Source organism: Macrotis lagotis, chromosome 2, assembly GCF_037893015.1.
Source record: "Macrotis lagotis isolate mMagLag1 chromosome 2, bilby.v1.9.chrom.fasta, whole genome shotgun sequence".
In the NCBI taxonomy this organism is placed as follows: domain Eukaryota; kingdom Metazoa; phylum Chordata; class Mammalia; order Peramelemorphia; family Peramelidae; genus Macrotis; species Macrotis lagotis.
In genome coordinates, this window is record NC_133659.1 from 159947948 (window position 1) to 159959974 (window position 12027).

At 37.6% G+C, this 12027-nt stretch overlaps 1 protein-coding gene and 1 pseudogene across 1 annotated transcript; both read right to left on the reverse strand.

Moving 5' to 3' along the window:
* Window positions 1–758: 758 nt before the first annotated feature.
* OR6P1 (olfactory receptor family 6 subfamily P member 1) lies at window positions 759–1712 on the reverse strand. The gene has a single exon (XM_074220483.1). The coding sequence runs from the start codon at window positions 1710–1712 to the stop codon at window positions 759–761; it is 954 nt and encodes a 317-aa protein (XP_074076584.1).
* A 9567-nt stretch (window positions 1713–11279) lies between these two features.
* LOC141511246 (cyclin-dependent kinase 2-associated protein 1 pseudogene) lies at window positions 11280–11769 on the reverse strand (annotated as a pseudogene).
* Window positions 11770–12027: the final 258 nt, after the last annotated feature.

Here is a 12027-nt window from a genome sequence, read left to right on the forward strand (position 1 = left end):
CAGGACTAGAGAGATAGGGATACTTCTATAAACTCCATCTTGACCAGACTATATCTCAACTACAATGTTCTATCATAAGCACCCCAATTTGAGAAAGCTATGGAGAAGTTGAAGACATCAAGAGAAAAGTGACCAGGATGCTGAAGTCTTGAGATTTTCTGAGATCTGTATCTATTGACAGAATTGTGATATTTGGTCTAAATAAGAGATTTAGCAGGCAAATTACAGCTTTATTCATATCAACAACAGAAATTCAAATATATTATGAGAACATAAAACTGACACTGTCATGCCAACCTAGAAATGAATTTATTTCATCTCTGGGTTCTGAAAGACATATGACTTAATTCTTCCTGATTCCAAGAGAATGGAATTTAAGGTAAATAGGATTAGAAGGATGAGGCATCTTCCCCTAAACAGAGGAGAGAAAGTTTCATCATTCTAGTAATTATGGATTGGGGCTTTTACTTTTTGTTTGTCTTCTCATTCAGCAGGAAGAAGAGGCATTCCTTACCTTGCCATTCATATATCTCTTATGAGAAATTTTCCATTGTTTCAGTATTTCCTTTCCCTTGACTTACAGCAGGGGAGTAGAGTTTGTTTGATTAGTGGCTGTTGATCTACAAGCATGCATCCAGAGATCTGAAGTATAATCAAATCCCTAGTACTTCCATCTGAGCTGGAGATTCTTTTTTCCTGCTTTGGGGAGTTTTTCCCATTTTGACCATTGACCATTCCTTCCCACATTCTATTTACTTTCAATCTTGAGAATCCCTAAGATGATGACACCATCCCAGCACTGTCTTCTTCAGGGCATCTTTTACTTCTTTGTTCCTCAGGCAGTAGATGGCAGGGTTGAGGAGAGGAACAATAACAGTATATAATACAGATATAACTTTATTGTAGTTAAAGGCATACATAGCCCGAGGTCGAGCATATGTGAAGAGGGTGGAAGAATAGAAGATAACAACCACTGCCAAGTGAGATGCACAGGTTGAAAAGGCCTTCTTTCTTCCCTGGGCAGTGGGGATCCTCAGGATGGCCACAATGATGGCAGCATAGGAGGAGGCCACTGCCAGTAGAGGGAGCAAGATCATTATCAAGGCCAAGAGGAAATCCACCAACTCAGCCTGTTCTTTGTCTGTACAGGTGAGGTTGAGAAGAGGAGAGATGTCACAGAAGAAGTGATTGATGACATTGGGCCCACAATAGGATAAACGTGCAATGAACAAGAGTTTCATCATAGAGCTAAAGAAGCCACTGCCCCAGGAAGCTGTGGCAAGGCGGGTAGCTAGAGTTGAGGGCATGAGGCTGGAGTAACGGAGTGGTTCACAGATGGCCAGGTACCGATCATAAGCCATGACAGCTAAGAGGACACACTCAGTGCATGCCAATGCAATGAAGAAGTAGAGTTGGGTCATGCAGCCCACAAAAGTGATACAAAGATCCTGGGTAAGAAAGGCTCCCAATAGCCGAGGGACAGTAACATTGATATACCACATCTCTAAGAAGGAAAGGTGGCCCAGGAAAAAATACATAGGGCGGTGGAGGGCAGGAGTGAGCCATATAGTGGACACGATGAGAGCATTCTCCAGCACAGTCAACAGGTAGAAGGTCAGAAAGAGAACAAAAAGAAATAGCTGGAGGGGCTGTGAGGTAGAGAAGCCAACCAGAATGAATTTCTCTACATGGATTCCACTCCAATTTCCCATGGTTTCTCACCTCATGAATGTTACTGGTAAAGGTAAAAATAAAAATAGGTGAACAAATAGACAAATTCTCTGATTTTTTTTCCAAAGGTAAACAACAGGATTTCTACAGGGGAAAACTATAAGACAATTACAATTGCTATCATTTTGTCTATTTTCCTTATGGTAAGGGGTATGTTTGTCTGTGTGTGTGTGTGTGTGTGTGTGTGTGTGTGTGTGTGTGTGTGTGTATCCAAGTTCTATAACAGTACAAATAGGATCCTACTACAAATAGAGCCTAAACTAAGAGCATGGTGGAGCTAGGGGTCATATACACAAAGTCAGTAGTAATATATATCTATTTTTTTTTTTGTATGAGGACATTCAGGTCTAATAAATAAGTGCTTAATATCTGACTCTCAAAAGAAACAAAACAAAATAAACAACAAAACACATTTCCTGGACACACTTTAAGTTTAAACTATATTATTAACATTTGTTCATCATTTTCTTAAACCCCCCCAAAAATCAACAAAATATTAAAAGAAGACGTGACTTTTAAAGTTTGTCAATTTCTGAGGTGAAAATGCTCACTTTGAAAGTTTAACAATCACTTTTGCAGAATGATTGAGTTGTCTCCATCACATTCCTGCCCTAAATAAATGTATTTAAAAAAACATGTAATTTATATCTCTGAACAAAAGCCATATCTCCTCTCTTGGCTAATGACTTTATAAGGAAATGTATAGGGAGAAAGGGTGAATAAATAAAAAGGAGCAGAGATAGAGTCACAGTTTCTGATTTAACACATAAGTTGCACATGAAATAAGCTGAGAACTCAGAATAAGTTGGATTCATAGTAAATAGGTGTTCCCCAGACCCTTGACTCTTTTATTTTTCTGTATTTATATTTTTATATTTTTATACATTAATTTCAGGTGTCTCATGTGTTCCACAGTCCTTTCTTTGTCTCCAGGGTAAAAGGTAAGCCAGCAAAACAAGTGCTTAAATAGTTAAAAAAAAAAACCAAACCTATTTTGGCTAGGCAATTCTTGCATGGTATACACTAGGCAAAAGAGTTGACTGGAGCCAGAAAGTCCTAGGTTCAAATTCTACCACTGATACAAAATTGGCAAGACACTTAATTTGTCAATGTTCCTGAGAACTCTCTAGGTCTTTAACTTGCAGAGGGCTGACAGGACTTTCTCCATCAAGAGTTCCCAATTGGGGTGGCTAGGTGGCGTAGTGGATAAAGCACTGGCCTTGGAGTCAGGAGTACCTGGGTTCAAATCCGGTCTCAGACACTTAATAATTACCTAGCTGTGTGGCCTTGGGCAAGCCACATAACCCCATTTGCCTTGCAAAAAAACCTAAAAAAAAAAGAGTTCCCAATGACAAATCACCCAAAAGTGTTTTATATGGGAGAAGGGAATAAGAATTTATTAAGCATCTATTGTGTGCCAGGTGTTTTACTAAATGAAGCAGATGTTATTATTTCTGTTTTACAACTTCTAATAACATTCAGAGAAACTGAGGCAAACAGTGGTTAAAGCGACTTGCTCAGATTTACATAGATAAAAAGTGGCTGAGCCTGCATTGCATTCCTGGGACCACATACTGTTGCTTCACCTTCCCAACACAGTCTCACAATAACACTGTAAGGTAGATGCCATATTATCCACATCTCACAGATGAGGAAACCCTGCATTTATTGAAGAGGTTACAAAATGCATCCGGTACTGCAGTGTCTAAATGGTATCTTCCAAATCTACATACATTATAATGCGATTGACACTATAGATAGGAACACAGAGTTTCAAAGAAATTAAATAGTTTGGATACACTTACAAAGATGTAGAACCAGAATTTGAACTCATGTGATTTTACTCCAATTCCAGGTCTCTTTCCTTCCATCTATTCCTTTCTGCCTTCACTGTCCTCTGACCTTGGATCTTCTTTTGAACATTTAGGGAGAAGAGAGAAAAAGAGGAGGGCACATGGTTCATGCCACTACCCTCAAGGCCTTACGATTACCCTCTTCCACTGTAGGTAACATTCTCCTATAAGGTCTGTTTGCCTCCAGTTCTCCCTTTCTTTCTTGTCATTATTGTCCTCATTTCCTAAGAGAGGAACCACAGTAAAGATGATAGAAAGCAAAGCTAGAAGTCAGTAGCCTTGAGTTTAAATCCTGCTTCAGGTACATGTAGGTTATGTGATTGTAGGCAAATCTCTTTCATCCTTCCAAGTTTCAGTTCCTTTTCTATAAAATGGGGATAATAACATGTAAATAAATAAATTGTAAAAATTTGGATAACTTCCTATGGCCCAGAGGTAGAAAGAACTTTGCAAACTTTAGATGATGGAAAAAAACTGAATTGGAACTTTGTTCATTATAATATCTCTCCCCAGATTCCTTCAAGATCACCCAGTTGTTGACCAAGTAACTCAAAACTTTGGCATTTGAGGCTCCCTAAAAATGCAGCTTCATTACTGACTCATCAGGCAGATTTCATATTAGTGCTTTCCACATAGTTCCAGTTTGTATTGAATTATTCACTTTTACCAATCTGTACTTTCCACTACCAAGTCTTTTCTCCTACAGCTATCTGAATTTTCCTCCCTTTCTCTCCAAACACCAACTTTTGAAATCTTACCTACTCTAAATTAAAGTGCCTTCTACTTTGGGAAATTCTCCTTTCTAGGCAGTCTCATGGTTTAATAGATCTAGTGAAGGACTTAGAATCAGAAGACCTGAGTTTGAATGTAGCTTCACACACTTTCTTGTAAACAAAATATTGTTAGATTTTGCTTTCAAATCTACTCTGCTGTTCTCTTTCATTTGAGATGTAGCTAGGAGGCTACAGGACATCTTCACTCTTTTTTGGGGGGGACTGAAAGGGGGACAATTGATGTTATTGTCCCCCACTAGTTCATAGGTTCAAATATAATCTCCTCACAGATGACTCAAAGATACATTTATTCACTTTGTCTCTTTCTTGAATTCCAATTCTACATAAAAGGGTTTCATGCATCAGTTCCTGTCTTCCAGGGGTTGGGGGAGAAAAGGGGGGGTGGAAAAAAGATTGCACCAACTCTCCTAACACATTGATGAGATTTAATACCCTCTCCTGAATGAAAGTTTATATTCACTCACATAAACACAAGCATATACATAGGAAGAGTGCATAGATACACCCACACATTGCAGCAGTAGTAATAACAAAACAATTCCCTGGGTGATTAAGGTGAAAAGAAGCAAGATGCAAAATAATTCTATTGCTGCTGTTATTCTTTTTTAATAAATTCTCTCTGATACTGAAAGAGTGATCTAAGGAAAAATATGGAATGCTGCTCTTCTAGCTCCCTAAGGTATTTCTTGATATCTCCATACGGCTTTGGGCTGTGTAGATGCTAAAGAATGCTGTTGGGACTCTGAATGTGGATATGAGGAGAAAGTCACCAGCTGAGCCCTTGGGATATCTACGGATATCTCAATGGCATCTTGAACTTCAAAGACAAAGCTCATTAAGAGCAGTTGGGATTTGCAATGAATAGAGGACTGGACCTGGAATTGGGAAAATCTGAGTCCAAACTAGTAATATGGCCATGAAGAGCAAGTTACTTCATCCATTAGTCTCAGCTGTAAATGGGAATAACAATAGCATCTACAATACAGTGTTGTGGGAATAAAAGTGGATAATATAGGTAAAATATTTTGTAAATCTTAAAGAGATTTATAAATTCTACTTATTATTTCCTCTCTCCAAGTATTTTTAGTTCCACTTCTTATCTCTCACCTTCATACTCTTTCACTCATGCATCTACTACTTTACTCAAAGCCCTCATCATTTTGATCTTGAATATCTAAAATAGTATCCTAATTGATTTCCTTTCTGCCAGTCTCTCCTCTCTCCAAGCTATGCTCTACCCAGTTGCCAATCACTTAAGGCACAAGACTGCCTGTGGAATTTCCCTCTAAAATTTTCATTTAGACTGTAGACAAAAGGATTGAAACTCAAATTAAAGGGCTTCAAATCTCTATACTACATTATTCTTTTTTTCCCCTGTTGTGACATTCTAGCTTTTCTCATTGTATCTCAAGATCAATATCTGACTATAGAAGAAAATTTCCTTGCAATATTCACTTATTTCATACTTGTCTACCATATTCCTTGAGATGATGATTTTTCAAAAATAATAGCCAGGACTTCTGTCCTGTGCATACAAGTTGTTTAATAATATTTATTCAATGAATACAACCTTTGAATTTTAACCTGTAGGGGTGAGATTTCACCAGTTGATTCCCTCTCCTCACTTTCAGTAACAATAGCACTTGGGAGTAATGGGGGAGGGGTTGGAACCAGCTGGTCAAGAATCAACAATCTCCCTACATATAAACAAATTGTTTTGCTTATTAATCTAAAGATGATGGTGTTTATTCAAAGAGCTATGAGGAGAGGTTGAATTTGATGAAGGTCATATACGTCACAGATGAAGTTACAAACTATGTTTCCTGACTCTAAGACAAATATTCTAACTACTCTATGTCTCCAGGTAGACTTAGAGTAAATGTTTAACAACTGGATTTTTGGAAATCAGGGTACACTTTCAGGTTCAATCTCCATTATTAACATTTTCCCAACACTTTCTTAAGTCTAGATAATTTACAAAATAATAAACTGTCTTTATTTGTAATATTGTTGATTATCTATAATACAAATACACTCAAAATTTAACCATAGACTCAAAGTTTCCACACACTTCCTCTCCAGATCAGGTATGTTGCTTTCTTCCTCTAATTGTTTTCTCTCAGTTTCCAACAGAATAGAATTAAATTATAGTGAACTGATAAAGAACTTCATTCTTTTTACTAGAGCAAGTACCTTAATCCTTTCTCTCATCTTGTTGGCTCCAATTTTAGTTTCAGCAGATAAAACAGACAGCTGGTTCAGACTCTTCCTTTCTCCCTCAAAGCTGCATCTACACAGCACAGCGTGGACTGAAGATGTTTTTCTGCTTGAATGAGCTGATTGAGATTAGTGCAGCCTCTGAACAAGGTCATTCAGGTCCCTGTGTCCAGATTTGTTATCTACATAGACCAACTCATTTATTGTGATGGCTAATTTCCACTTAATTAGATGTTCTAAAGAAATAACCTCATCTCCACTCTGCTGACCTCTTTATATAGGACTCCCTGGGAATAAACTTCTAAAGTTTCAGCTACAGCAAAACCATGTTCTCCAAACTTCATCTTCTATCTTTGCCAATAAAAACTCAAATAATTTTAATTATGTTTTAAGTTAGGAGGGGCCCAATTCAATGAGTGAAGAGTGGTCAGAAACCACAGAACTGGGAGCAGGTTCAATGAATGGAAGTTTGTAAGCCTCATATTGATGAGTCATTTGAAGATAAACTTTCTAATAATAAGATTTACTCAAAGGGAGAATAACCAGTCTTGGAAAGTAAATAACTATTCTCTAATATAAGGCTTCCAAAGAAGACTATTTGGTCTTTTTCAGATATACAGAAGTGGGAATTCTTATTCAGTACAAGTGGGTCTGGGTGAACTGTGAGGTTCTTTTTAATTCCAAAATTAATGACTATGTGCTTGTTTGTGTGTGTATATGTGTTTGTTTCTGTTGATTTTCATAGTTGGCATGGAGGGTGCTGAGCAATAGATGGACTCCAACATGTTCAGTTAACTTTGTAAATAGTATCTTACTTTGGATCTAATAGCTGTTATTTATGTTTATATTTAAAATTACATTATCTTACCAAAACTCAGAACAATCTTTAAAGGGATTTAATCTGACCTGATATTTTCCTCATATTCAACTGAGAAAACTGATGTTCTTTTAGTTTGTTTAAGCCTGAGTTGCATGACTATAAACGCACTATTCTAAATGAGTATTTGACAATGAAGAAATGATATTTGTGAATTTGAGTGATTAAGTGAATGGTTTGGATTTGAAAACAGGGCATCATAGGTTCACATCCTGCCTCTGACATTTATTGATTCCTTTTCCTTATTTATCTTATATGTAAGATCATGAAAATCACTCTTGCTACTTGCCTTCTAAAGTTATCTGAAAAGTCAAATGAAATATTGTACCTGAAGGCTATAAAAATGACATTTAATATCTATAATGAATCAACTGACCATTTTTGGTAGAAAGAAATTCACTTTTTCATCAAAGGAAAGAAACTGTGGTGGCCTACCTGAACAGCAGTCTCCTTCTTTCTGAACTTTTCTTACTCTATAATGAATCCAAGCCCCAGATCTGCTCCTGGAGATTGCACCTGTCTTTACTGTCATCAAGCACTGTCCTACTTCTGTCTTAAAAGGAATTCCCCCAGCTCTCCTAGAACATTTGTGAAATTCACTCCCCTCTCTTAAATGACAGTTCACACACAACATTATATTCACAATACACCCACAAAGATTTAAGATACACATATACACAGAATAATACATAAATAAAAACATAGTAGCAGCAGTGTCAACAAAACAATTCCTTAGTAAATTAAAGAGAAAAGAAACAATAAGCTAAACAAATAAATTACGAAGTTTAAGATAAGATTCACATAATACTAGAGATGCTGCTGCTGTTTTTAAACCTCTGATTCTCTCTAATCTAATAGAGTAGTCTAGAGAAAAATATGGAAAGCTCCTCCCTTTCCTATCATCCTAAAATATTTCATGATGTTATCTTACCTACTAGAAATGGTCCATTTTGTTATGGACTGTGTAGATGCTATTTAAATAAAGGATGTGGTTGTGACTCTGTGTGGGGATGAGGGTAAAGTCACTGCTGAGCACTTGGTATAGCATTGCAGGAAATTGGGGTAGAAGGGAAACTTCATTACTTCTTCCCAGACTTATATAAATCCTTTGGAATTTTCTTAAATCATCCCCTCCCCTCCCTAATTCCCTTTTTATAATTAATCTTTTCCTTTTTTCCCTTCTCTTTGTCTCCTTCCCTTCTTCCTTCTTTCCCTATTTTCCTCTCTTCCTCCTCTTTCTCTCCCTCTATGTCTTCTTCTCCTTCTCTCTGGATCTCTGTCTGTCTCACCTCCTCTCCATAATAACCTTGAAATGTAACTACTTTTGCCCCAGATGGTCCTTAATTTCACCAAACTCCATTTTATACCTGGATTCCTCTTCATACAATCTGCCACTACCTGTTCCAATAAAGCAAAATGCATTGAGACCCTAGATAATGTTTAACTGGGCTATTCATTCCACTTACCCTCTGCTCTGCCTTTGGAAAGTTTTTGATCATATACTTTTGTATTGCTGTGGTCAGCTCCAGTCCTAAATCAGCAACTAGGTCTTAATCTCCCTTCTCCCAAGCATTTTTGCCATAAACTACTAGGGTCTGAGATAGATGAGAGGACTGCCAATACTCTTAGCTTCTCTGGTGGGAATATAAATCCCATGGCTCATTGTTGTGCCTGGTCCAAGCAAGATAGTGGTCACCTCAGGGACCTACAACAAAGGGAGGATCAGATGGGTAGGAGAGACAAAGTGTAAAATCACAGAGCCCATAGCAGAGCAACCCTGGTACCCCTACCATTACTATGAATGAATATCCATTTGTTGTTGGGGAAAGGACACAAGATTTGCTCTCAGTAGACCTGGATTTGAAACATGGTTTTGTCACTTTTTTAAGCTTTATTTGTTGTTTTTATATCACCTTTATTTCTGAATAGAACTTTCCTTCTCTTACTCACTGAGCCATCCATCCATTGAAACAAATTATTTTTTAAAACAATTCAATAGATTCACTACAACCAAAGAACATATCAACTAAGTCTAATGGTATATGCACAATTCCAATAGCCTCTTGAGGACAGATTTTAGGAAGGTTATTCTGAAAGTAGTAGCAGAGTTGCAGGAACTATGGGGGTATTTGAGAAAGTCAGAGTTCAAGTAGTCCCAAATTCCTTATTTTTTATATGTTCCTATGGGCAACTATGTGGGACACTGGTTAGAATAGTAGGCTTGGAGGTAAAGACTCATTATCATGAGCTCAAATCTGAAATCAGACATTTACTAATTATGTAACCCTGGGCAAGTCACATAACTTTGTTTCCTTATCTGTAGAATCAGTTGGAGAAGGAAATGGTAAACTTCTCCAGTATTGCTGCCAACATAGTGCTAAATGAGATTGTGAAGAGTTGGATATTACTGAAAACAACAAAATTATTTCTTGGACCCTATTGGTGCAGAATATCTCTACCTATGGTACTTAACAGGAATATTCTAATTGCCTATTCTTGTTTTTTAGCAGAGAGCCTGTGATTATATTGCAGAGGGAATTCTTGGTGAAAAAAAATATTTCTACAAATATGCAGATAGGGAACTGTTTTGAAATTTATAATAATAGAGTTTTCTGAGATAGCTGAGAAGTTCTCACTTGCCTGGGATTTTACAGCCAATTTATTCCAAAGAAGGAAATTGAACACAGGACTCCCTGAATCTATTTACTATATCATGCTACCTGCTTATATTGTGTAAAGGTTACTATTTATACGACTCTTATTTTTAGAAAAAAAAACTATTTCTCTATTAAGGTTAATAATTAAAAAATACCTCATATTTTTATAAGAATTTTAGATTTATGCAGTATATTTTCCTCATCTATGTAACTAGGTATTACAGATATTAATTTTCATATATATTATTGTTGTCTTCTGTTTCTTAGATCAGAAGTAAAAAAATATATAACTAAAGAATGGCATACATGCAGCCCACAACACTCTCAGGAGGAGTCAAAAACAAATTAAAAAGTAATTCTCAGGGGTGGCTAGGTGGTGCAGTGGATGGAGCACTGGCCCTGGAGTCAGGAGCACCTGAGTTCAAATCCAGCCTCAGACATTTAATAATTACCTAGCTGTGCCGCCTTGGGCAAGCCAATTAATCCCATTGCCTTGCCAAAAAAAAAAAAAAAACCCTAAAAAAGTAATTCTTATATGATTACAGTTAGTTGGCATATTAATAAAATAATGATAATAATAGCTAACATTTATATAATATTTCCAGTGGTCAATGTTCTAAGTGTTTTACAATTATTATTTGAACCTCAAAGAAACTCTGTGAGTTATGTCCCACTATTATCCTTATTTTTGAGATTAGGAAACTGAGGTGAATAGAAGTTAAGTAACTTATTCAGTCACACAGCTAGAAGGTGTCAGAGGCTAGATTTGAACTCAGATCTTCCTCTTTGCAGGCCTGGTATTCTCTCTACCACACGACATGTTCTTGTATGATTTTATTTTAACAAAACAAAAACAAACCCACATTCTTTATTTTTTAAAGCAGGGATCATCATGTAGCCCTAACTGGGGGATACCCAACTGTCAGGGTATGTCAACGCAGTTGGCATTGATTTGTGAAAAAATCTTTAAAGAGTTATTGGAGATTCTGGAAAAGGTGCAAAGAATGATATTTACATGGGTGGTTTTAAGTGTATTCAAAGGAAGAAAATCCAAGATTGGGGTTAAGTTAGCAGGGCAGTAAACTAGAATTGGCAGCAACAGAAGCAGAATTTTCTACATGCATGGTCTTGACTCAATATTTTAAAAAAAGTGACCTAGGTTGCTAACTACATATAATGGAAATCTTAACTGCAAAATGACCTCCTATTCTTACAGACTGTGGTGGGGATGGGAAGAAGAAAAGGGGAAAGAACACAAACTTTTGGACCATTCAACAGAAGAGATTGATATGAATGTTTTGAAAGTCACCAGAGGAATAAGTGTTAGTCTTTCTTCTTCACAAAGAAATGGAAAACTTTGGAAGTGAAGTGGGAGGCTAGGATCTTGCATTGCGTTCAGTCTGTGCCAAGCATTCCTGGACTAATTCTCGAGCATGAATGATGCCTCGTTTTAGCCTCTCCATGGCACTTTTGCTCCCTGCATATGTAGGTCTGATCTCTTTCCCTAGCTCTTCGATGAAAGCTAGAAGTTCTGCATATTTGCTTTGAGGTACCTGTCTGCTCCCTGAACCCCGGGTATAGCCCAGAGATGGGGGTCCATGGTCATTGATCAGCTGCCAATACTGGGTAGATGCCGCCATGCTGGCGGAAGGAGAGTGGACACTCCCAGCCGGGGGCAGGGAGGCCCCCGAGGTGGGCTTATAGGACATGCTGGCGGCTCGGCGGCCCTGGCAAAGATGGCCATCACTCAGCGGGACCCCCATGACACGGCCCAGCGGCCCCCCTCAGCCCGACCAGCCCCGCCGCTCTTGTATGTTTTTCAAAGTTAATACGTCACCCACTGGGATTCTGATGTATAATTTAGTGTTTCCCATTTCTATTTGAGTGTGTTACTTTTG

Excerpts from the sequence above, each read along its gene's own strand:
- OR6P1 (XM_074220483.1), bottom strand. The coding sequence starts at position 1,712 with ATGGGAAATTGGAGTGGAATCCATGTAGAGAAATTCATTCTGGTTGGC.